Source organism: Solea solea, chromosome 2 (genome assembly GCF_958295425.1).
Source record: "Solea solea chromosome 2, fSolSol10.1, whole genome shotgun sequence".
In the NCBI taxonomy this organism is placed as follows: domain Eukaryota; kingdom Metazoa; phylum Chordata; class Actinopteri; order Pleuronectiformes; family Soleidae; genus Solea; species Solea solea.
In genome coordinates, this window is record NC_081135.1 from 6,094,925 (window position 1) to 6,122,244 (window position 27,320).

General features: G+C 40.2%; 1 protein-coding gene across 3 annotated transcripts in view; it reads right to left on the reverse strand.

Moving 5' to 3' along the window:
• Positions 1 to 5,917: 5,917 nt before the first annotated feature.
• The window catches only part of LOC131448985 (interleukin-1 receptor accessory protein-like 1), a 238,457-nt gene continuing 217,054 nt past the window's right edge, over positions 5,918 to 27,320 (reverse strand). For 2 of the 3 annotated variants that reach the window (XM_058621857.1, XM_058621846.1), the window contains 5 exons: positions 25,017 to 25,162; positions 22,060 to 22,206; positions 14,825 to 14,995; positions 12,127 to 12,171; positions 5,918 to 10,422 (listed from right to left, as the gene is read on the reverse strand). In XM_058621857.1, the coding sequence (XP_058477840.1) occupies positions 9,695 to 10,422; positions 12,127 to 12,171; positions 14,825 to 14,995; positions 22,060 to 22,206; positions 25,017 to 25,162 (1,237 nt within the window). In that variant the 3' untranslated portion in view covers positions 5,918 to 9,694. The remainder of the gene's footprint in view (positions 10,423 to 12,126; positions 12,172 to 14,824; positions 14,996 to 22,059; positions 22,207 to 25,016; positions 25,163 to 27,320) is intronic. The other variant, XM_058621867.1, reaches the window with a different exon arrangement.

A 27,320-nucleotide genomic window follows, 5' to 3' on the forward strand; every position in this document is an offset into this window, starting at 1 on the left:
GTATGTTGTACAAAAATGGTCAAAAAAGTCATAGGTTAGTATGTCGTCCAAAATCAGTCAAAAAAGTCATAGGTTAGTATGTCGTCTAAATTGAGTCAAAAAAGTCATAGGTTAGTAAGTCGTCCAAAAATGGTCAAAAAAGTCATAGGTTAGTATGTCGTCCAAAAATGGTCAAAAAAGTCATAGGTTAGTATGTCGTCCAAAATCAGTCAAAAAGGTCATAGGTTAGTATGTCGTCCAAAATCAGTCAAAAAGGTCATAGTATAGTATGTCGTCCAAAATCAGTCCAAAAAGTCATAGGTTAGTATGTCGTCCAAAAATGGTCAAAAAAGTCATAGGTTAGTATGTCGTCCAAAATTAGTCAAAAAAGTCATAGTATAGTATGTCGTCCAAAATCAGTCCAAAAAGTCATAGGTTAGTATGTCGTCCAAAAATGGTCCAAAAAGTCATAGGTTAGTATGTCGTCCAAAAATGGTCAAAAAAGTCATAGGTTAGTATGTCGTCCAAAATCAGTCCAAAAAGGTCATAGTATAGTATGTCGTCCAAAATCAGTCCAAAAAGTCATAGGTTAGTATGTCGTCCAAAAATGGTCAAAAAAGTCATAGGTTAGTATGTCGTCTAAATTGAGTCAAAAAAGTCATAGGTTAGTATGTCGTCCAAAATCAGTCAAAAAGGTCATAGTATAGTATGTCGTCCAAAATTAGTCAAAAAAGTCATAGTATAGTATGTCGTCCAAAATCAGTCCAAAAAGTCATAGGTTAGTATGTCGTCCAAAAATGGTCAAAAAAGTCATAGGTTAGTATGTCGTCTAAATTGAGTCAAAAAAGTCATAGGTTAGTATGTCGTCCAAAAATGGTCAAAAAAGTCATAGTATAGTATGTCGTCCAAAAATGGTCAAAAAAGTCTTAGGTTAGTATGTCGTCCAAAATCAGTCAAAAAGGTCATAGTATAGTATGTCGTCCAAAATTAGTCAAAAAAGTCATAGTATAGTATGTCGTCCAAAATCAGTCCAAAAAGTCATAGGTTAGTATGTCGTCCAAAAATGGTCCAAAAAGTCATAGGTTAGTATGTCGTCCAAAAATGGTCAAAAAAGTCATAGGTTAGTATGTCGTCCAAAATCAGTCAAAAAGGTCATAGGTTAGTATGTCGTTCAAAAATGGTCAAAAAAGTCATAGGTTAGTATGTCGTCCAAAATCAGTCAAAAAGGTCATAGGTTAGTATGTCGTCCAAAAATGGTCAAAAAAGTCATAGGTTAGTATGTCGTCCAAAAATGGTCAAAAAAGTCATAGGTTAGTATGTCGTCCAAAATCAGTCCAAAAAGTCATAGGTTAGTATGTCGTCTAAATTGAGTCAAAAAAGTCATAGTATAGTATGTCGTCCAAAATTAGTCAAAAAAGTCATAGGTTAGTTTGTCGTCCAAAATCAGTCAAGAAGGTCATAGTATAGTATGTCGTCCAAAATTAGTCAAAAAAGTCATAGTATAGTATGTCGTCCAAAAATGGTCAAAAAAGTCATAGGTTAGTATGTCGTCCAAATTGAGTCAAAAAAGTCATAGTATAGTATGTCGTCCAAAATCTGTCAAAAAAGTCATAGTATAGTATGTCGTCCAAAATCATTGACATCCTGCAAGGTTTCATTGGACTTTCTAATGATTTAATTAAATATTATAATCAACTTCATTAAACCTAAGTTTCAAAACACAAATTAAACCCATGTCATCAGGATCTCAAAGCAGATCTCGATGAAGCTAATGAGCCACTTGCAGCTTTACAGGTTCTTCAAACATAGGGCCATGTTAAAGACGACTGCTGGAAACACTATGGCTGCACCATGGTGGTAGATGAAGCGATGAGATGGATGCAGCTACTTACTGGTAACTGAGTCTTCAACATGACTCTGCTCAGTTGTCATGGCGATGTTGAAACGTGAAGTCTCTTCAATACAAATGGACACAGTTCCATGTGCTAATGAACATCATGTATTATTATGGTTTAAAGCACTGTCAATGCAGACCCAAGAAATACAGGGCACAGTGGAGAAGAAGCATAAGAGAATGTGAAGCAGTATGATGAGTTTGTCGCTGAAAATGTTGGGGTTAAAAACAGAAAACCCAACATTCAAATCACAGAGCATAGGTCTGAGACCTCAAAGAGAGTACATATTTTGCAAATATCACCTTTAATACATTTCTGTAATAACGTATGTGTGTATGAGTCTCCTTTGAAATGAAATTAAAAACTACGAAGAACACACGGTCGTGTGGTGTTGAAGGTTTCATTTAAAAGTGCAGTGAATTAAACCAACCACTAGATTGAGACAAACACCATCATTACACTCACGCATGTTGAAATCTGATGTTTTATAGTTTTGGGCTCACATGTGACAAGGAGACAATAAATAAAGAAATCTGCCAGGTGAAATACCTGTAAAGGGCTAGTGCCAACCATAACGTGCAGTATTCCGGTTGCCAAAAAGTGATTTTGTGATATAATGTTTTACTTTACAGAGTTAAAGAAAATGAAAGATATAATACAGAACATGTATTTTGTTTGATTAGAGTAATGACACAGTATGGCATACATTTTTACACAGGAAGTATTAGATTTAGTGGCTCTTATTTTATAGAATCAGGTTGATAGGAATTGTTGTATGTAAGATGAACTGAGTGACTGATGTAAAGGAAGACAATAAAGTCTGGTCAGTTGGTTCATGCAAGGAGCAGCTGCGTCTCTTGTTTTTAGTCACTACTCACTTATATTACTAAAACAAAAGACAACAAAACTTTTATTTTCTAATAATAAGTAGGCCTACTAAAACGACATAACAAAACCATGTATTTGTCTGATAGAAGTAACTACTAAAACTAAAAAAATAAGTAAATTGTTAAGACAGGAATTAGACACACATCACACATGCACAGAACAAATCTGGTAACAAATCTGGTAATGACTCTTTTTATATATACTGTATATATATATATATATATATATATATATATAAAAAGTCAATAAAAATAAAAATGTTTTCAGAGGCAATTTGTAAAAAATGTGTGTGTGTGTTTTTAAGGTTCATTTAATCATCTTTTATAATACTTTTATGGCAATTGCAAAATGTATCCTATTCTCTGCAATAAGATGCAGGAAATAATTTGTCCAGCAGGTGGCAATATTTCCCAACATTTCCATTTTATGTTTTTTTTTTTTAAATGTACACTATTTCAGCTGCCATTTTTGATTTGTTCAATTAAGGCGTAGCATTATTAGAGGTGGAGCTACTATTGCACAAAGCAACAATAGTCCATAACTTGCATCTTCAACACAGATGTCTGCGTTACACTGTTAATAAAACAAACAAACAAACAAAAAAGCAGAAATCATCATAATTTGATGCAACAGCACTTAACCAGAAAGGCCTTTACTGAAATTTAATTGAAAAAAGATCAATAAATATTTAAACATGTTTACAAGAGTTGCCGCACGCCCTCTCTTTGCTGTCATACGCACTACACTCACCAAAACGGTTGACTCTTTTAAATCAGTTCAAACTGAATGAACAAACTCTGCTCATAATTGCAGACTAGAAATAGAAAAATGACATATACAATTGCTTCAGCTCCTATTGAGATAACACTGCAAACGGTTAGATTACCACAATATGTGTAAATACAACTCTGTCGTGAGAATACTCTTCTCAAACGTCTACAACATGTTACCAACAGTCTTAAGTAGATGGATTAAGGAGATTATTATTTATAAACCAAAACGTACCTACACAATGGTAGAAATAATGACAGCACCACTCACCTGTTTTCTCGGGCAAGGGCTCGACATGAAAGAGGAAGTCCGTCTGTGTGTGTGTGTGTGTGTGTGTGTGTGAAGATAAAAGCATAATCCATGATCATGTATTGTTTTATCCTAAGACTTACAAATAATGAATGAACACAAGGTAATCATTTCTTAATTGTAACATCTGCATCCCTTCTTCAAATGCTCTCTCATGCACACACACACACACACACACCTATCCATGCACAGACAATTGGCCTGCTTCCTCAAGTGGAAGACATGTGACACAGGGCACAGAGCAGAGAGCTCTGAGTAACAAGGCCCTGTGGGACATAGAAGGCCATGGTAGACCTGCCACCCTGAGTAATGCTCTTCACCTATAACTGTGTGTGTGTGTGTGTGCGCAAGCAGAGGAACACACAAAACATCTGTGTGTGTACAGTACACATACTCTCTCTCTCTCTCTCGCTCTCTCTGCTGCGAACCTCACCTCTCTCCTCTCCTCTCACCCCCTCGTCTCAGGTTTTTGTTTGGGGAACTTATTATTTTGTGACACTATAATGAAGTGAAAACTATTTCATTTGGGGATGAAAGTGCAGCACACACACACACACACACACACACACACACACACACACACACACACACACACACACACACACACACACACACACACACACACACACACACCATATGGCAACGTGTCAGCTCAGACAAAACACATCAGGCAGCTTTACAGGTTATTCAAACATGGCTTCTGCTGGAGAACGAGACAGCTGCAGGCAACATCATGCTTCCTCTGGTTTGTGTTCATACGGCTGCTGCAGAAAATGTTTCCACTCAACCATCAATTGACTATATGCGCGGAGCATAACTTACAACTTCTGCCAAAAAGAGGACTTTTTAAGTTAATGTTACTTAGCAGCAGTATCCTTTGTGCACAGCCACACTTCACCAAACTGAGGAGAATCCGTGCATTGCTGGGCTGGCTTATTGAAAACCAGGATGATGGGAGTCGTGCATAGAGTCAATCCCTCTGCAACCCACCACAGATACTGCAAGAAGCTAGAATGCTGCAGCCTCACCATTATAGATGGACACACTGCTAAAGGATTTCATGTAATATAATATAATATAATATGGTTAAAAGCTCCACAAGAAGTGAGACAAAGAGAAATCACCTGCAGTTGCTCTGCTCTGTTTTGTGTAAAGCAACAGACACTCGACATGTTGCAAAAAACAGTCAAATTGTTACATTTCAGTGCACTATCAAATTTGAATAAACTAAACAAGCACTCAGCTAATCTAAATTGAATTATGGGGAGTTCATTGAGGCTAATTAGCACACACTGATGTTATTTCATGATTCCTGTCTGTGTACTTTCTCTCCAAGGATGTTGCTTTGCAGCAAAACAAGTAAATGGCGACAACGCTTTGAGGCAGAAGAGGGGGAAACAAAATAAAATAAGAGAGGGATTGTTTATGTGCCTGCGAGCGTGCTGGAAGAAAAGAGCTCCTTTTTTTTTTTTTTCCTCTCCGAGACAATAAACATGACAGATTTACTGACACTGAAAAGGCTGTGTACATGAAGTCGACACATGCGACTGATTCACCGCATTCTCCACTTGTGTTCCTGAAACAGCTCGACACTTTCAGACGTTCACGCTGGCGGAATACATTAGACACGGAAAAATCAACGTGGCTAAATGTGAGCTCTAAGATATATTCGGCATGTGCATGATCACAGGAAAAATGAGAAGTGCATCTTGTAAAACACCCACTTCCTGCTCTGCAGCAGCTGCGTGCACCGAGGTCAAACAACGAGGACATGGAGGTTTCTCACTGCACCGACTCACCTGATTTAGTCTTATTTTAAAACAAAGCTGCGCTGATTCAGTCTGTGAGTGGGAAAAAGGCAACATATTGATTGTTGTTTCAAGGTTTTACAGGAGACGGCAGAGTTATGGCGGTTGGGGCCGCATCGGCTCCACGCCAGGAGAGAGAGATCCGGCCATCGTCAGCAATCTGCGCTGCCTCTCCATAAACTAAGTGAGCCAGGTGGTGTTTTCAGCAAGCAAATGCAGAGCTCCCACTCCACACACACACACACACACACATACACACACACAGGATAGAGAAATCACACTACCATGTGGTTTTATTAATAATAACAGTATCTCTTTGACTGAACATTGCAGATACATATTAGAAAATAAATCCGAAACAGGAGAGACGTCTCCAGATTCATGAAAGTGCCTGGAATAACTCTGTGCTATGTATTCATCATTTTCACCATCAAAGCCACTTTGCCAATAATTCATCATGAAACAAAAATGTGAATTCGCCCCATGTTAGAGAACGCAAACATTTGTTTTCACAAAGCAAAAATCAAAGATTGAAGATTTGTCCCGGTAACCTCAGGGGCTTTTTTTTTTATTCTCAGAGAGGCCCTGTGAACGACGACCACTGCTTTCATGAATATGGCTCGATTGTCTTCATCTTAAATCACTTTATTGTCTTGATTATATTTACACAAAGAGCACGAGGCGCTCGTCTGCTCTGAAGCTCCTCTTACGTTTGAAGTGGGTGGAGTGGTGTCTGATCAGAAACAGGCCCGGGCGAAGATCGTTCACTCCACACAATGACCTCGAGTGACCACACCTGCTCGGAAATATCCAAAAAGCAAAAAAAATAAATAAAAAAAAGACAAGATTGCAAGAAGCTAAAAGTAGAAAAGGGAAATAAGTTGTTTTTTATTGTTTACTAATTTAACTTTAATTTGCATATTTTATGGCACTGAATGATTATGACATACATTAGGTGTTGCGTGGCAGATGAATGATTCACTGTAGCTCGCTTTGGTCTGAGTAACTTTTTCTTATTGTGTACTTTTAATATACTCCAGGGTTTAATTTCCTTTTCCTTTTTTTTTAATACATTCTCTCTCTCTCTCTTAATCATTAGTTACATCTTATTTCAAAAGAGTTTAGTTCTAATATATTTTCTCTCTAAAAGTGATGATTATTGGTCAGTCTGTCAAAAAATATAGTTGATTACGTCATCTAAAATATTTGATAAATATTGAAACTGTTGTTAGGTATTTTAAGACTTGTTTGTGGAACGAACCTTTTGGACGCCAAGTGTTCAAAAGTGACACGTGTGTAAGCCCTATTTTATTTTTCTCAGAGCGCAAACACAATAGCAACAAAAAAACAACAACGCAGCTTTCGTTAATTAGGAAATGAGACACAGAGATAACAGTTTAGCCCTGGACAGCCCTGTTTGGTCCTACGGAGGAAAACCTCGGTACAGTAAGTGGATGTTATGTTTTTTTTCCTCTCCTCCGTCTGCACTGACATCATCGATAGTCAAATCAACTGGGAATCGCTGCAATGACAATAAAATCAATGAGCTGCCGAGTTGCCGTCCATTGTTGCAAAACTCTGCATTTAATGATAAAAACACAAACTTTTTTCCCTCTTTAAATGTAAGGATAAGACATTTAGTGAAAAACGGATAGATTTTCTTGAGCTATGCACTTCCATTTAACAAAAAAAATCTTCTTTTCATTACGTCTCCTCAGTTCGTTCTTTCTCAGTCTTTATAACTTTTCGATGCAAATATCCCTCTGTTACAAAAATAGACTTTTCTTTTTTTTCATAAAATAATACACATAACTAAGTTTCAGTGATATAATCATCTGTTAAGGTAAATAACAAGGTTGTTTGTTTTGTTTTTTTTTAAGTAAATGTTAACATGAGAGATGTGAAGCCTAGCACCATATTCTTCATATCCCGCCTTCACAGATACGACTTTTCGAAAATCATTCCGCAACAACTGGTTTGGGAAACAACTCATCTTTTCCTGTCTTTTTCCTGGACTCCAAGTTTTGCATATTCAGGTTAAGTCCAGATCAGATTTTCCAAACCAGCTCATTGTCATCTCACAGAAGCTGCGACATATCAACACCCCCGCACCCCCCCCCCAACCCACCTGAAAAAAACCTAAAAGCTTTATAAACTAAACCAGCCAACATATTAAGATAAAGGTAACACAGTTTTTAACCAACACATCTCACAGGCCATTGCTTCACTTTTTGTACAAACTAAAACGAAAAGAAATAAAAGTGAAAATTAAAACATAAAGAAAAACAAGTCCCAAACACTGATGCTACAAAGAATTAGAAAAACGTATATACAGGACCCTGTATTCCTCGACTCTCCGGGTAAAGTATCATAGGTGTTGGCTTGTGTTACGTAAATGTTTATACAGGCATACAAAAAAGTTCTCCTTGCTTCTTTTTTTTGTTGTTCAGGTTAAATAAAAGCTCTTATTAGACCAAAACTGAAGCAAAAAAATATATATATCTGCCACCACGTCCATTGCCGATGAGTCCAGAGTGTCTCACACCCTGTTGTCCCTCCCCTCCCTCCCCCTGTTGTTTCCTGGATCAAATTCAAACAGCAGCAAGTAGCTTAAGCCTCATTTCCACCAAGCGGAACAATTCAGTTCAGCGTGCCACGGTGTGGTTTGGAACGGTTAAACCCTGATCCGGCAAGTGTATCCAGGGCGGGCTGTGTGGGCCTGATGGTGAGCTTCGTAAATGACCTCATACCAGCGTGACTCAGTGTAGCCCGCCAATAAATTCCACAAAGAAAAACATGATACAGTAAACAATAGTCAACCATAGAGGACATCCAGCATCTCTGTGCTCTTTCTTCTTATCATGTGACAAGCTTTGTCTAAAGCTAGTTTAAAGATGTTAGGTTTTGTGTTTCCACCTACCATCGCGCAGAACTGATGACTCTCTGTCGACCAATCAAAGGACTGCAGTGTGTCTAGCTCCACCTTAGACTGTTATGTAAAAATGGACACAGCATTCAGGTTTGGAAAGTAAAGCCTCCGGGAAGTAGCCACAAGTGTCAGTTAGCCACCAGGGGGGCGACTCCGCTGGTCGCAAAAAGAAATCTACCGCTTGTTTCAGCTCTTCTTCAATTGAACATGTTGTCTATTTTGTAAATTATTTACAAAATTGAGAGGCAAATTTAGCACGGTACAAATGATATTGTCCAATAGGTGACATATCTGAAATGGCGCCGGTCCCATCACAAATGTTGATGCTTAAAATGAAAGTTGATTTGCAACTGAATGTCTACGTCCATCATTACACGCTATCTATTAGCTTTGCCCTTGAGGAGCCATACCACTGTGCTTTAGGGCTGTCACTTTTTATTCCACATTCAATATTATTTGCAATGTGTGATGAAACGTCCAAATTCCAGCTGTAACAACCAGCGTGAAAAGTCTCCTAAGCACCTATTAGAATCCAGCAGAGGGCTTATATAAGGTTTCCTATCCTATCATGGGAAAGGCAGCTGCTGCCCAGGCTCGATGGAGATCATGTTTGGGGACCAATACAAATTGAAACACTTTGGCAAAGGCGGCCACAGCAGCGACAGCATCTTGGAGATGCAGGAGATTCCTCTCTCTGCAAAGAGAAATCCCTCATAAAACCAGTGATTTCCCATTCAAGGATTTTTTTGATCCTTCTGTAATTTGTATAATAATAAAATAATTGGTATTACAGTAATAAAAACTTTGTAGTACTTTGATTTTTGGAAAAAGTGACAGCCCTACTGCGCTCGGTACCCCACAGGAAGGGTGCCAAAACCTGGGACAGTACGGATCGGTTATTTTGGTACCCATTGCAACGGTTGACGATGGAAACACAAATAATTGCATAATGTGCCAAAATGAACCAAACTGTACCACTTGGTGGAAACGGGGCTTTAGTGCCAATCAGGTTCCTCTGGCTCTGGTGTGTTTCGGGGTCTTAGTGCCAGAGGTGAGACCTTCTAGAGTTGGACATCATACAGAACCACAGTCCGCCACAAGTGACCCCATGTCTGTCACCAGATGACGCTGGATATGCTGGTCTCTCGGGGCAGCAGCGGCAGCATGGCGTTGTTGCCGTGGGCCTCCTCCAGACTCTGCTGGCGCGGCGACTTGGACTGTGGCCGCTGTCCGTTGATGAGCGTCATGGGGATGTTGCAGTAGGTGTGCTGGTTGCTTAGCGAGGAGAGCGGTGGGAGCGTGCCGCTGGGTGGCAGGTCGTAGTCGTAGCTACGGTAATAGTGTTTCTGCCTCATCTGAGTGTGGCAAGAGTTGTGGAAGGTGGAGCGCAAGTCTGGGTGTGCCGTCGCCATGGCGGTGGAGGTGGCCGCTGCCATGGAGATGGCCGAGACGGTCTGGAGCTCGCTGAAGGGGCCCTGCTCGCTGACATCCAGCACCTGCTCGTGGGAGATGCTCAGGGGCTCCATGCGCTTGAAGGGCATCTCGTAGAGCAGCTGCTTCCAGAACTTGGAGTTGAGCTTGTTGCTGGGTGCCCCGTGCCACTTGATGACCGTCAGCATCTTGATGGTGTGTTTGAGTGCCTCCACTTCCTGGTAGTTCATGATGCCGCGCAGCTCGGCGCACTCGATCAGAATGACTTTGATCTCGCCGGTCACCAGCATGTTGCGCAGCCGCGTCTCCAGCTCAAAAATGCTCCACCCCCTCCGCACGACATAGCTGGGCGTCATGACAATGATGAGACGCTTGCTTTGGTCCACGCAGCGCGCTACGTCCTCGATGTAGGCTGGACACACAGACACAGACGGACACACAGACCACATTGTATTAATACCACCATGTGAAAAAACACAAGTTGGGTTGGTTCCTATTTGCTAATGGATGATGAAAATGTGATGAAAGGCTATTTGAAGAACTCTCTTGGCCTTGTTGCGTCTGTTTACCAAACTACCACCTTTCATCAAAGTTCCAAACAAACAAAACCAATTAACTTTAGATGAGAAAAGTGGGATTTCTGAGCTTTCCAATTTAGTGGTTCTAAATTAAACATCTGTCAAAGTCCAAAATTCTGCAGTGTCACCACTCATTCAGGGACATGGCCTGAGAAAAATAAAACAATAAAATGTGTTTATATATTCCAACTTAAATAACATCTATAACCTCTGCAGCAATGCACTGTATTTGTACAGAATAATGGGAAAAAAAAGAAACAAGGAGAATAACGTTATCCTTTAAAAACATACAACACTCATCTCTCACCAGCAGGTTTACAATTAATATTTTAAATTCGGCTGCTCAGGTCATTGTTAATATGATTACGTCTTAAACTGTGTGTATATTTTTCTGCTGCTGTTTAAGTAAATATCTCCTCTCTGTCGGCCTCTAGAAGCACAACCTGAGAGTTCATGTTGTTGATAATTGCCTCCCTGCAGCTAAAACTCCGCTGTAGCTTTTCAGTATACGTTAAACCAATCAAGCAAATTTTTATTTTATCACGAGTGAAAAAGAAAGAAAGGAACGAGACTGGATCAACGGACGCTTTATAATTAGCTAATGAGTAGTAGTTTCATTTTATGTTTTGAATTGATTAAACTTGACGTAAATCTGCCCTGCTCTGGCGACACTTTATAGCTTTGTGGATTCCATTCCTCCTCTCAGAGACCTTACAAGTCTTACAATCAAAGTGTAATGGCTGATTCACAAAATCAATGCTAAATTACATGGTACAGGAAAAAAAATCACTCTTGCCCTGATCTAAAAAAAGATGTTGAACCAAAAAAACAAACAACAACAACAAAAAAAAACCATAAAGAAAATGCAATACAGGCATTTTGAGCAGCATTTCTTTGATTTCTCATTTCAAGATAGTTAAGTGAATATACAGTACATACAATTTCTTTTAATAAAAACATCTGAAGTAGCTGCGGGTCTTATTTGTCAGTCAATAAAACGTCGTCTTTACTGTGAGGCTAACATCTACCAGCTAGAAAATCCTTATCTCCAGTTTTCACCCAGCAGAAATCAGCTCAGATTTTCATCAGTGTCAACTTATAACCTTGCATTTTCATCATTTATATATATATATATATATATTTTATATGTGACATTGCTTGGTTTTAAGTTTATTTTCCTGAATACTCCAACGCAAGACCAATAACCACTTGTTGCAAACATGTGGCAGTAAGAAGATAGACAACATATTATTCATATTTCTTTGTCAGCAAAATCTATTCAGCAAATTCTCTGAGTGAAAAAAAAAGTCTATAAGTTGTTTAGGTTGTAGATAATGGCCCTGTTAATGGAAAAATCATAGATCAGTGAAAACTGCTTAGTAATAAAAATACAAATTTAAATGGGCCTGTGAGGCATAAATTCAGAGATTAATATTAACCTATAAATGATGACAGAAAGACAAAGTGTACATAAAATATCGTTTTGTGTTACTGACTTGTTCTGGAAGTAAAAAAAAATCGGGAAAAAAAAAAAGTACCTCTAAGTAGTCGTGTGTCATCCTGGAAATGATCATTGGTGAAACCTGAACATAGATATTTACATTTAACGTAGAATCAAATGTCAAAGTACAATAAAAGCATTTTAAAATAAGAAAACAGTCAAAGTGGGGAGCTGGATCTGGCATAAACTGTATGTGTCCACTGGTGTTTTTGTTCCACGGGCGATTTTTAAACAGTAATCGTCAATACCAGTTTATTCCAGTTTAATATGGGGCATGTAGCATAAAAAGGACAAGGATGTGGCTTTCTATTTCAAGGTGGGTCCTTGTGAGGAGAGTGGTTGTATATGAGGTACTTATACAATCATTTGCGAGTGTGTTAAATGTTAAATGCACTTGGTGAGCATCCTGTGAGGAGAGGCAGCCGAAAGTGGGCAGGTGTGAACTCAATGAAACCTGGCAAATACAACAGGAAAAAAAACAAAACAGGTTTGCCACTTGACTAAAGGGCTCAACCTCATAAAAGCTATGACACTTTCAGTCTAAGCTGTCTTAAAGGTAAAGGTTTCTTTGGTCTTATTAACCAAGATGTCACCAAAACATTACTACGACTACTGTTTACAGCTCTGTTCACAGCCTCACAGCTGAATCTGTAGATTTTGACCAAACACAGCACATATCAGAGAGAGCAGTTGCTCCTATTGGCTGCTCCATTACAACTACTCTGGGCTGCAACAAGTGCGTGTGTTCATGGATGCATCGACGGATCAACAACTCCTTTGCGCACTCATGTACAATTGCTGATTTTCTCTATGGACTTTGGTGTGGTTTTCAAAAAATATTTGGGTTGCTGCCATATTTCTGTCTCATCACTACTGTGTCACACGGCAACAATGGATATAAGTACCCCATAAACACTCCACTTCAAAAATCACAAATTATCCTTTAAACATGTGTTAAATAATCCATCATACTGTGCAATAACTCACAGCTCAAGTGAGGGATTATTGACATAAAAATAACCCTAATGGCCAAAGTGTGTTAATCTATAGCTGAGGATTATGCTTCATCATAACAGCTCCTGAGACACTAACACACTCCCACTGCAAACCAAATGTTTGCACATGGACACAATGCGACAGTGAGCTGCAGTTGAGGAGCACTTTCGTGTCCCCCGATCCTTGAGTTTTTATGCCATTTTCCCATATTACATCAGTCCCCCTGCATCGAGCACATAATCATAGCACGGGATTCAGTTTAAAACCTCGGCACAGCGCCACTGAGGATAATTAGTAATGTCGGCATGTGCAGGAAGACAGGCAGATGCAAGTATCGCAATGACAGCTAATAACATAATGATATTATCAGAGTCATCTGTGTGATTAGTTAATCAAAGATAAGCACGGGGCATGAGGAGAGGCTCCATTAGAAATACACTGGAGCAAAACATGCATTTGGATCCATGCAGGAAGAGCTACGTGATTGTACATCATTACACAGCAGCATGCACAGGTTTGGTGTGTGTTTGTGTGTGTGTGTGTGTGTGTGTGTGGATCCGGAGAAGGACCGTGGATTGTTCTAATGATAGGGCTCCTTCTTTCTGCTAATTATGCTGCACATGTATTAAAAGGCTATTGTGCCTCCCACAGGTTTTTGCACAGTGAAGATAATACACTGCTCATACTTGAGCACATAGAGAAACAACCAGTGACTCCAGACCTCTAGTGAGTATTTCTAAGGAACAATGTATGGTTGTGTTTTTTAACTAAGTTTTACAAAGAAGACAAAGCAGGTCAGTGTAGCTGCAGGAACCAACCCCAGCAGGTATTATTATCCCATTCCCACTGGGCTAAAAAAACGACTCTAATACTGGATTTAAATTGGTTTTTGACCAGGTGTAATGTGTTTAAGCGGCATTAACTGCCAGGTCAAAGTACTCTAATGCAGGTTTTTTTTTTATTAGTCTGGGGTCAGCGTGAGTGACCCAGGTGAACACGCTTATTTCTTTTTCAATTTCTTTATTTTCGGCAGCAATGCGTTATTTCCAGGATAATGCTTAAATGCGTTCAGTATTTTTTAATTTCTTCTTACTTCACTGGTTTTGGTTTCGATGCATTTGTAGCGTCACATTTCACACATGGGTGAAAAACACACCACAGGGCTGACCAACGGGAATGGGAATAGTGTAAATCACCTTTTTTTTTTAGCGAGTACTCTTTTTGTTCTTTCTTCTCATTTTTTTTCTACATTATTTTATTAACTGTGGGGGAAACCACAACTTTTAGAGACCTTAGGGACTTAAAAGGTGTGGAAAATATTTAATTAAAAGTGGTTTATACAATGTAAAAATCCTGTATGAGTATAGGCTAAGTCAGTGTTTCCTAATCCTGGTCCTCAGAATTCCAGGATTGGGAAACATTGGGCTAAGTGATTCTTATTTTGTCTTATTTTCTTATATTTTGGTTGAATGTCCTAACTGAACAACACCTAAATGTCTCCTCTTTGCTTTCTGATGCACGTACGCTCAGCCAATGGTTAGAAAAAGCTCATTTCACAATGACAAACTTAAAAACAATGATGGCCTTGCAGGTCTCGTTATGCCACAACACAGATGCGTGACCAAAAACAACAACAACACAAAAAAGAAGGCAAATCACCACTGCACTGACAACACGAGCAACACCAACTGACAAAACAATTGACACAACGTGACATCGCCGTGAGAGAGAGAGCTTACTTCCTGTGGGGATCAAGTCCCTGTCTGGAATGAAGAGTTTATACCCATAATGCTTCTCCAGAACATCGGGGAGGATCTCCAGTGCAAAGCGCTCCTCCTCACGGGTCTCCTGGCTCCACTGGTCCGGGTCTACTTTGGTGTAGGACAGGTAAGCGTCGTAGTCCTTGTTATCTGTAAGGTAAGGACAGACGTGTGTATTCACTTCAAATCCTTCACATTTTTTTTTTTGAAGTTTATGATCACTGCTATGAAGAAAAAAAAAAAAAAAAAAGCATTTCAATTCCCTTAAATCTTTGCACTACTACATGTGTGAGGATTAGAACGCTCCCAAAACCACTTTGCTTCAATTAAATGTGCATGTTTTATGATTGGAACATAATGTTTCCTGCTTTGGTCAGCACTACTGAACCCCCGATGCTCACAATCTATTTTCATACCGGTGTACAGAGAGCTGTTGGTTTCTGCGGGGAGACTTCACAGAGGCAGAACGCCTCCATTACACTGACTGACCTCTGGGCAACTCTGCCCATCTGAGTGCTTTTCATTACTGCACCGTCCCCGCTGACCAATCATGTTCCCACAACAGCTGCTTCGCCAACTGCGGGCAAAGCAAACCAGACTCCACTCTGAGCTCAACGTCCAACACATCACATAAAGGGCTCTGTCTGAGCAAGGAGACAGACGCCACGACACTGCACACATACTGTTACTGTAGATTTGCTTTTAAAGGGCCATTTTCACCGTCATAGCCATGCAGAGAGACAAAACGGCTAAAAGTAAGCAGACACTCGGTCCGTTTATCATGAAGTTAGGGGGAAAATAAGACTTTTCATTAACATATAATATAATGACGGAGTAAATTAGTATTATTTAACTGGACCCAAACTTGTGTCGGTTCTCTATTCACGCTACACAGTTCCCCTCCAGTCAATGTTTGGACTGACGAAGACATGGAATTGAGCTCTTTCAACTTAAAGGAATACTTCACCGATTTGCATTTAGCTTTGTATTTTTGAAAAATTGTGCTTCCCAACCTCAGTTTCCCCTGAGTTGAGAAATATCTTCACTCTTTTCGTTGTTACGTGCCCACCAGTGACACTTGGTCCTGTTAGCGTAACTGAGTGGGTCTAAAAAGTGTGGTATAAGCGTTGCAGTTTCAAGCCTCAGACCAAGTGTCACAAGTGGGCACGTAACAAAAAAAAAAAAAGGAATGAAGATATTTCTCAACTCAGGGGAACTGAGGTTGGGAAGCCCAATTTTTCAAAAATACTACCCCTATTCTAGTGATACAAAGCTAAATGCAAATCAGTGAAGTATTCCTTTAAAGAATTCAATATTTTGAAGTTAATAGATAGCAGGAAGACATGGAATAGCACTTGGCATTGTACCAACCAGCCACTAGATAAAGTTGTTTTTGTCTGTGATGTAATAGGCCAAGTCTAATATTAACAAGCTATGGGGGGGGGGGGCATGTCACCCAGTGAGACGGAGGCGGACACACTTCACCTTCACTTCGCACCTTTCGCTGGTGCTCGTACACTGGAACAAAAACAGTAGTCCAAGTGAATGATGAGGTCGAACAGATATATTTAAAAACCCTTTAATAAATTATTATATTATTAAACAAAACGTGTGTAATTATTGTTAAATTGTAGCTGAATTTTGTAAATCAACAACCAATCTCTGTGTCTCATGACCTTCCAGTGGGTCCAGACCTGGGGTTTGGAAAATACATGTAAATGCCAGAATTTTGAGACATATGTCCAGCTTTGTACTACAGTTTTATTTATCTGTGTGTGTGTGTGTGTGTGTGTGTGTGTGTGAGAGAGGTATGTCAAACTTTGGGCTATATTGCACAAAAATGAAAAATCTATACTTTTTTTGTTTTTGGTTATCCAAAAAAAAAAGTGTGTCAGAAAAAGACGGGGGGAAAAATTGAAAACTGGGACACATGGTGCTGCAGTGTGAATGCAGCCTGTGAAGTGAACTCATTAGAGACATGAGCACTGTGGGTTCTTGTCTTCATTACGACTCTGGATCGTCTGCTGGAGAAGGAGTTGAGGTTGAAAAAGTTGCTCAGAGAAACAGCAGAAGAAGAGGGATGTCTGCGATAACCCCTCCATTTTGCGCTCGTTCCTTCCTTCCTCCCTCTGGGCTGAGAGACTGTCAACAAGATTCACTCACTTCCCAGTGGGGATATCGCCACTCTTACATGGCACTATGTAATTAATTAAATCTAACTCATTTTTACAACACGCAATTCATTTTTACAACATCAGGGACATGAAAAAATAATTAAAATCTAACCTTACAATCACCTAGTGTTACCAACTCCGAGGCTTATATTCTACTTAATGGGGACATAAATCTGTTTTTCTCTGCACGCTTTTTAAACAAAAGCTGTGTAGGCGGATCAAGAGCTATTTTAGTGGAGCTGATTCACTCGTCTGTAGTGAGAGGGGGAGGGAGAGGCTGAGGGAGGGGAAGGACGGGGTGAATCTTGAAGGTGGAATGACCTTCTTGCATCTTGAAGAGCAACTGCTGTGGCACATTTGAGGATGCACCACACCTACGAAACCGCATGCTGACTTGGGGGTTCACTGATGTTTGCTGCGCGCGAAAGGAGGAGGGTTTCAATGTATGCACACATGAAGAAATCCCACCGTCACATTGTGAACTCTTGATCTTACAGTAAAAAGCAGCGGGAGAGTCGGAGGCGTAATCTCTGGGCTCCGTCACGTTTAATGGCGAGTAGATTGGAACGTAACACGCATACTTAACTCTGAAGCTACAAAAGCACATGGGGCGGACTGCTAATGAGCAGCTGAGCACTTTCATTTTTTTTTTAATCATACCGTTTTGTTTTCCATAATTTAATTCACCCACAAGAATATGGGTTTGCATCTGACAATGGGAAGCAGACTCGTAATTACATTTTGTTTTAAACAATTTGGTCCTTGGTGCTTTGCTTCAGTGATTCTCTGGTTCTGGGGTTTATCATATTTACATGTGTTTGTAAGGTAGTTAAAACAAATCTTCTGCAGTTATTGATATAAATGAAGTACGCTAAATATAAGAAACGCCTCAAGGTGCTGCTGCAGAATTAAGATTTAAGACTAATAAATCACTTCCAGATTAGTCCGGAAAGGGCTGAAACAATTTATCGATTCGTAATCACTGCTAATACTGAATTTAACGCCGACTACTTTGATCACAGATAAAAAAAAAAAAAAAGTAGCTTATGTTCTGGTTTCTTGGCTACACTATGACAGTAAACTGAATATCTGGCATCATGTTTGTGAGGTTTGGAAAAACACAGATTGACTTCTTTTTTTAAGCTTTTGCGGACTTTAACAACAACCTGATTAATCTAGAATGTAATCTACAGATTAATCAACACTGACAATTAGCGCTCTACTCTGAAACAAAAGTTTCCACTGACAAATACATAATGAAACAGGTTTACTTGGATTTAATTTATATTATATATTATTATTTATAATAAGTCGATTCTTAACCTCCTGATCATTTTCGGATATTTACCTGTGAACCTTAAAATGCAGAGGAAAATGGGATCATTACAGTCTCTGTGTATGTGTGTGTGCGTGCGTGACGTGAAAATCATTATTGCTAAGTATTACCAAACTGCACTAAGTGGCAACGGAGCCTCATAATTCCACGCCGTGCTGACAAACGCTGACATCTGTGTTTATGGCGAGCGGCTTGATGAGCTCTCCCACCTCCTCGACAAGCTTGTTGTCATCATGAAGACTATTATTGATCCCACTGACACCCACACAATGTGACAACAGAGTGGTCTTTAACTAAATTGCACTGCTGACAAACGGCTGACAGTCCGTGTTATTGTTATGTAAAGTTTAAAATTGTACATGTGGCAGGCGATGGAGGCGTGCGGGCTGGCGTGCGGGTGGAGAGAGGGCGGTGTTGTTCGAATGGCCGCGATGAAAAGAGAGCACTTTCTTGGCAGCGTGTGCAGAGTTATGCTGCAGAGAGAGAAAAAAAATACATTTCTGTGCATCCAAGGCACTGGCTTCAGGGTGTTACTGATGAAAAATGTGTGTGTGTGCAACTATAACTTACATGCAGCTACTTTCCCCTGTCAGTGCAGTGGTTACCATAGAGATGGGATCTCGGTTTAAAACCTTCTGTCATTGCTTAGCGACTGTTTTGTTTCAACCCTTGGTGCCTTTTTAATACTTCATCCTTTGCTTCATTCCTGCTTTTCATGTTCTTGAGCAAACTATCACTGTGGCCCCATTCAGAACTGATTTTAACATTTCACCCATAGATTGTATAAAAACATGGAGGCTGTCTGTCTTCAAGTTTGAAGGAGCCTAGAAAGTAGGAGAGACATATGAGTCAGCCGCTGAGGGGCGAGGGGAAAATTAGCCTCTATTTCCCCACTTGATTTATATCTTCAGTAAACATTTTCCTGAGGCGTTAATGATCTCAATCACAAATTTTGCTCCCATTTAGAGGGAAATTGATGATAAAAGAAATAAATGAGTGGATACCGGCGCAGTTGACAGCTATTTTTGTCTGTTTGGACGAAATAACCATCTTCAGTCACCCGATTGCAAGGTACAGCTGTTCACACCTGGCATTAAAAAGCATCGTGAATGCGTCTCCTGTGACCGTATGAGATTGGATCTGCCTTCACCCGTGCTGTTTTGAAATATACACCAATGTTGTGTCTGTTTGCGAGACCAAAATGATGATTTTAATGAAGCTGTAATGTGTCTGACGTCAACATGAGAGGAAAAACAGTCTGGAGCTCGAGTCAATTTGCTATAACATTAAACAAGATATAAAAAAAAGAAATCTTGTGTTTATCAAAGTGGTGGGAGCTATAAATTAATCAATGATTGTGCGCATTCAAACCTGTGTTTAGTATAATCTGGATGTGCTTGGCTCTCTCCAGATGGATGTTAATGCCAAGTCTGAAAGGGGCGTGCAACTCATGGCGCAGGTTCTCCACAGTGCACATTTTCCAGAGGCATGTGAGCTGTCTGTGAAGTGCTCTAATCGACTGCGGTGTGGAAGGAAGTATCCGCAGTCTCCTGAGAACTCTGCAGGCAGCCTTCTGTGTCTTATTGAACCTGATCCACTTTATGCTGGAGAACAAATTGAAAATCTGTTCCTATCTTCAAGCAGTCACTTAGGCAACACAATTAAAGAAGACGATTGTTGTTTGGTGTTAAGTTCAAGCCCCCCAACACAAGTGCCTCTGGGTCATCTATTTTGGCAAAGCTTTGGTTTCCAGTGCCAGAAGTCTGGCACAGCCAGAGGTAATGACTTTCATTGAATTGTGTGATGTACAGTAGCAGGTGTCACAGTTAGAGCTGGGGGTGTGCGAGGAGAGAAGCAGCATACGGGACCCCTTTTTTACACTTTTAACACTCATAAGTCTCTCGCTGTCTCCTTTTCCACTACGTACAATCCCTCTGTGTCTCTGAACTAATCTCATTCCCCCTGAATTCATTGCAGTGCCGGTGCTTGAGAGACTCATTACAGAGGAATCAAATTAAAACTTGCTCCTTTGTCTTACTTTGATGCATCCTCAAGCCAAGACTCATCCACCAGGTCCAATCAGGGATGTTTTCTTTTACTGATGGGACCTGAGAGTCGATGCTTGTGTCTGGAGCAGGGAAGGAATGTGTTTTGATTTGTTTTATATGTATGTATATATATATATATACATATATATATGTATATACATACATACAGTATATATATGGAGAGAGAGAGAGAGAGAGCTTGGCACAGTGTATTATCCTTTCCCTCTTAAAGAAGAAACACACAGAGAAGCTTTGACTGTATACCTGCAGAATATCTGTGTCTCTCTCATTTGTATTAGTTTTCATAATATCCATTAAGTTACAGCTTCTCCTCATAGGGTAAATGGTAAATGGTAAGTGAAAGGTAATTGGTTTTTATAAGTATGGATTTATCATTCAAGTCAGTCCTTTGTCCTCCTCATCTGTAAAGGCGTACCTACATTAGATGACACTCACAAATGTTCTAATATAAAATGAACAAGCGGAGCCAAATTAAGCCCACATTTAGTTTGCCTAAATCCAAAGGTTTACACAAGGTTCAACAGAGCTCTCAAAGACAAATTAGACTGTATAAAACCTTTTTAAAAGGCATTGCGGTAAGTGTGTAAGCACTGGTCTTTAATTGCGGTGTTGTTTGTTATACACATACATGGAACATGGTGTGATTTCTGCCTGTGTCCGGTCATTTGATGCCACTGTTACAATTAAAATGTGTCTCATTTTTACTGAGAGTGGCACAGGAATAATTCTATTACACGCTGCACAAGGTAGTTGGGTTTTTTCCATAATAGTGGTGGGGCACAATATTACAACGATGTATCATTGTCCTGATAATCAATACACAACAAATTAGGACCCTCTAAGTCGATTTCCCACAAATTTAAGTCAGCAGTGTCATGACTTCATGACTCACAGTTAACTCGGCTGAAAAAGTTATTGATAGCAGGACAATGGCAGACAAGGGTGAATGGATATCAATGTTACCTTTGAGGATCACTTTGTATACTATAATTGGACAAATATCATCATATATCACTGTATAATTGTCTTGTAATATTTGGCAATATTTCTCATCATCAATCAATCAACACACACACAACACTAAAGAATTAAAATGGTTGAAGCGTTCTCTTTTTTTTTTTTAACTCTGCAGCTTTGTGTCTTTGGGGCTCATAAAAGCAGTTTGTCTTTGTTGAAACTGTTTGAAATTCCAAACTTCACTTCACTACCCATAAGTCACATTTGTGATTAGGTTCCACCAGGACACAGATGTGACTAGTTTAAGAATACTTTGCACGAACTGTTTGATTAAGCTCCTCCAGTGGGTTGTAAGAATTCCAAGGAATTGACTAACTACAGGAGGTTGTTTCTCTATCGCTGACATTTGAACTGATAAATCATACCCATATTTACAGAAAAATAACATTGCCTCACATGCAGGTTTAAGGAATGAAAAACAGCCCAGGTGTTTTGTGAGGAAAAAAAATGTAGCGCAGCACTGATACTGCACAGGTTTGGGATTAAATCCTCAAAAAGAAATCACCGTTTCCACAGTGGCGTTTTGTAAGGTGCTTTACAAATCCCCCACCAGGCAACAACACTGTGGAATCACAGATTATAGGAGATTATGTCTGGCACTTTTTTTTCGTTTTTTACCTCCGTCTATGTCCTCACTGCCAAAGTGGTTCCTATAGAAGAGCATGAGCTCGATTCTGTAGCACTTGTACAGCGTCACCAGACAGATCAGCAGCATGAAGATGGCTCCCAGTCCTCCGGCCAGCTCCACCGTGTACATCAGCTCCGCTACACACAGCAAGAGGGAGACAGAGGGAGACAGAGGGAGACAGAGAGAGACAGAGGAAGACAGAGGGAGAGAAAGAGACAATTACATGCAAAGTTTATATTTAACTTCCAACGAAAAAACAATGTCAAAGCATAAGGTAGCCAAACAAATATGCCATTCACACTGAAAATATGAATTATTTTATGAGTTTCTATACTTTACATTTTCTACTACTATATTTAAATTTCAAAATCATATTGCGGTTTGAGCACAAAACATCAGCACCTGTGAAATAATGCATGATCCCATATGCTGCATTAGTGGCTCCATGTTGTGAAAGGTATTTGCACACATTTGTCTGAAAGTGGCTTTTAATCATCACCCGCAGTTTTATTTGTTTATCCACGTGTCCGTTATTCTTGCTTTTGCTTTCCATTTTTCTTCTTTGCTTATATTGTCAGCGAGTCGGGAAACATAACTCTTACGGGAGTCAAAGCACAACCACTTCTGTAACTGTCACTTAAACGCCTTGGGGCTCAATTGGATAATAAAAACAATCAGATTGAGGCAACTGGCCTGAGAACAGCATGTGACAGATCCAAACTGCTGCACTTATAGAGATCTTGTGTGTGTGTGTGTGTGTGGAGGGGAGGTAAAGCTCCCGGCTGTTTGTCGACACACACTCGGAGCAATCCGTCATCACTGTAGCCTGATGTGAACTCATGAGAAGCATCAGTGGATTCTGAATGCACAGAACGCTGTGAATATATTTCAGGTTTACTACTCATTCTTTTTAACATATTCTGTAGAGGCCAAAGTGGAATTATTCAGGAAGATGTGAGGCGATATTACACCACACGACACTGATCTGAAACATTAGGCTCTATGGTCTGGTGCCTTGCCTTGAAAATCAAGTAATTTGCCATGTTTTTCATGATCTCACCTCCCTCTCAAGGTCTTTCTTTACTTTTTAGTGTGTTTTTTTCATGTCACTCCGTCTTCAGCAGGTTAACATTTCCTCTTGGCTACACCTCACAAAATCAGGGTGGTCAGCCTTCATTGGCTGACTAATGGACAACAGCAAAAGGCCGGACGGCGTTGCCTGGCGCACACATAAACATGGATGGAGAAGTCCTGCGTGCATCGCCATCCATCATCGACGCCCATTTAACCTCGGGGTGCGGGGCGCCCTTCCCACTGCAGCGGCCGTCAGCCTGACAGCACTCATGATAAAGAATGATGTTCTGGAAAGCTAACGAGCGCGGCGCGCACCACTTCATTGTGCCTGTCCAGACTATGACCTTCAGGAAAACTCTCAGATGTACGGACAGACGCAATTATATGCAAAAGTAAGGTGCAAACAAACTGAGCGCAGCAGGAACACAGGCTTCCTCCTCTTGTCTGGCGTTTCTCTTCTCTCCGCGTGAACATCGACCTCACCTAGTTCACTTTTCTCAAACTGGCGCTGCGTCTAACGAGCCGAATCCAAGCTACTCCACTTCTCCTACCTCCCCTCATCACTGTCCATTCTGCCCTCCTGCCTCAGATATCTGAACAGCGTAAATGAGCCAGCTGCTCCTCAAGCAGCAGAGATTACAGTGCAGGGGGCCAATTCTTCTCTGCCTGGCCTCTACATTGTAGCGCCGCTGCAGTGGGACAGATTAAGACAAATTAGCTCCTGACAACTAGAAGGCTGGATTTGATGGAGCCACTTGGCACTGGGTGATTCATCAACCTCTTCTCACCTTCTTTTCCTGAATCTCTGTCCAGGAAAGACAAAAAAAAAGTGAGGGGGGAAAAGGCAGAGAGGGGAATGGATGGTAAACGAAAACACCTGCCTGTTATTTTTAAATAGGAAGTTGGTGTGAGAGTAATACATTGTTGGAGGAAAGTTGGTCACTGGAACCTCTGGACTACAACAGTGTACACACAAGTGAAAACTTATTCTGACTGATGTACCTTAGTGTCATGTCTGCACGTGTGTGTGTGCATGGGACAGAGCGAAATGAGAAAGGAAAAAGCAAAAACATCCTCACGCTGAGACGTCACATCATGTAGCGTTATCTCGACTTCAAGGGACAAGCAAGGTAAAGTGATGTGTGTTGAACACTGGCTCCTTGCACTTTGCCACAAATAACAACATGGAAACAGGTCAGTCTCCCAGAGACATGCACAGCCCTGTGAATCCTAGAGAAATGTTCCCAGAGATTTCATCTATACAGCATAAACCCCTTTAATATAGCAAATGAAGGGGAACTAGGCTGCCATCAAAGCTGGATCCAAAGCTGCAAGCTTAAAAGAGAAGGAAAATATCTAATATGTAAATGTATTCAACATTGACGACGTTAACTCTGCAGAGACCCTCCTCTAGCCTTGCAAAAAAAGAAAAGAAAAAGAGTGTGCGTCGACTTAAAATCATCACAGAAGGAACTTTCAAGCTGTCGTCAGTTGTGAGGTAAAAAGCTCAAACATGTCTGATGGAATAAGGAGACACTGAAAGAAAGCTGGTGATTAAATAAAAGTCTGAGGATGTGTGTGTGTGTGTTTAGTGAGGTCACAGGACAGTTTGTCGGCCATCACCATTAACACCGATGGCTGTCTCTTTCTTTCTCTCATACTAATGCTTCTTAAGGATAAATAGGCTTTCTACTCCATCTATAACAGAGAGGAAAAAACAGGTCTGTTCCCAGAATCCTCCATGTTCTTCGGCTGTGAGTAAAAACCTGTGGTCCATAAATGTTGTTTTTTACCTACGTGAAAATAGACTTTGCAATTAATACGTTAATCAGGTGCTTGTGTGTTTGTGTGCACGTGGGCCCGCTCGCCTTACCTTTCTTTGTGAGCTGGATGTTCGCTTGTCTCCGTCCGTTGCCGTTCTCCACATAGCAAGAATAGTTGCCAAGATCGCTCTCCTCCAAGGAGTCGATGGTCAGAGAGATGGCCACCTCCTGCTCCCCCAGGTGCTCCCGGACTTTCCTGCAGGGGGCGACAGAGAGAGAGATACATCCTTTATTTCCCCTTTAAATGCATTCAGGATTTGATAGACAATATAAAGTAGTAGATTTCAGGAGGTTCTGAATTTAAATAAGACCAGGCACACACTTATATTTTATGGCATTGTGGTGTAAATGAAAGCTACAGATGATGAATTTACAGTGAAGTCAGTTAAAGTTAAAGTCTGCTTCTACACATTTATACACATTTTCAACTCAGAGTTGGTCAAATTAAACCTGCGTGTGGGCTGTTTGATGAAATTTGAACAGCAACAGGACTTCAAATATTTGCCCAAACACAGAGTCCAGCCGCTTTAACACTGACTGTGAGGTGCACGTCAAAGACGCCACCGACAGTCTCCGTTTAAGAAGTCTGTCGGGGAAGAGAATAAACACACAGCAGCGTAAAAACACAACACGAGATGACACGCAGAGCTCAGGGTTGTGTTGTTTGTTTTTTTTAGACCTTGTGTTTGCAGGTATAATCATGTTTGATCAGATGAAACTGTGTTAAAAAAATAACTATGGGTACAGGAGTGAGATCAGAGAGATACGTGGTCATTCCTTTCATGAAAAATATTCCTTTGTTGACATTCTGAGGCTCCTGATGTCAACTGCTTGTGACATGCTGCTATGAGGATAATAGTATGACTGGCACGATGCACTACAGCCTTGACCTATCAGAGAACATTTCGCCACAAGGGTTAGAAAGAGAAAAGAAAGCCCTTCTGATGTTTTTGTAAAACAAGATTCAGCCGTGACACGGAGAAAGACTGGAAGCTGTGACTGTGTGATCACAGCGCATGTAGCATACTGTGGCACTCAGATGCCTCTTTCTCTTCACTGAACACTTGGCAGGATGTTGTCTTCATTAGAAAAAAAAAAATTGGATTTTACCAGCCTCCTCTTCATTATCAGTGTCGTCCTCATTTAAATGGGGTGTGAGAACAGCATCGTGCTGAAGCCAACTGCCTGCCACGAGAAGCAGCAACGCCACTAACAAGCCACGAGGAAAAGCCGGCACACGGGAAAACCCTCGCAACGTCAAGTTGTACCTTTCTCACATTTCAACAAAGTAGGCACTAAGCTGTTCTTCAGCCGAGAACGGAGTACGAGTCTACAGCTGGAGCTCTGTGAAGCATCTGCACATCAGCAGAGATGTAACCTACAAAAACTAAAGCTGTTCCTTCTAATTACTCAGATCCATGAAACATTAAAACATCAGAAAAATTCAAGAAATAGCTACTAATACATTATTGAAAAAAACCTGCACTACCACTTTAAGGTTTAGGATTCAGAGTGGGACAAAATATTGATACATGTTATGGACACACCGGTGCCAAACATGGATATTTTATTGTAAACATATAGCACTTAGCTTAACTTAGCAGCATCACTATGTCATGACTCGTGACAACACGTGAATGAAAGAAAACTGGCTGAAGAGGAACAGCAGGAAAGAAATGGTAAAGAATGGAACTTTTTAGAGGCATTTTTTATTCTATGTACAGTATTTATAGTCATAATTGCAATAAATCAACTGCAGTACTGTAGAAAGGTCTTAGGCCACCATTAGATTTGTTGTTTCAGTGATGGCCTGATTACCATATACAATTATTTCCCAAACTCTTTGTTAGAATACAACCAGAAAGTGCATGAAATATGTATACAGTATTGAAATAACGAAAACTCTATTAGTATTCAGTGCGACCTCCTCTTACATTTGAACAATAGCAGGATCCTGGTTCTTTTAAATGTAAATTGACTGGAAAACTAATGTCATCAGTCAAAAATGGCTGCTGTGAAATAGATATACCATGTCTGGTTTATTCATAACATGTTTGCTGTCATATACAGTATGACCAACTTTCAATCACATCATTCCAAAAATCGAAATGTCTAAGATCTAACATCTAATGTTACATATTTAACTACAGAATCGAAACAGCCACAATTAAAGGTGAAGATGTTTATTCCCTGACTACTTTCACACAATAAATGTGTGAAGGTACACATTGCAAATTTTGCAAAGGTGGCCTTGTGTCAAAAAGGAAGATCTGGAGCAATTCCTGCAGGAAGACTTTTCCCAGGTGTGTTTAAAATGTTCCAGAATGCACTAATGTGAGCAAGGTCGATTCAAA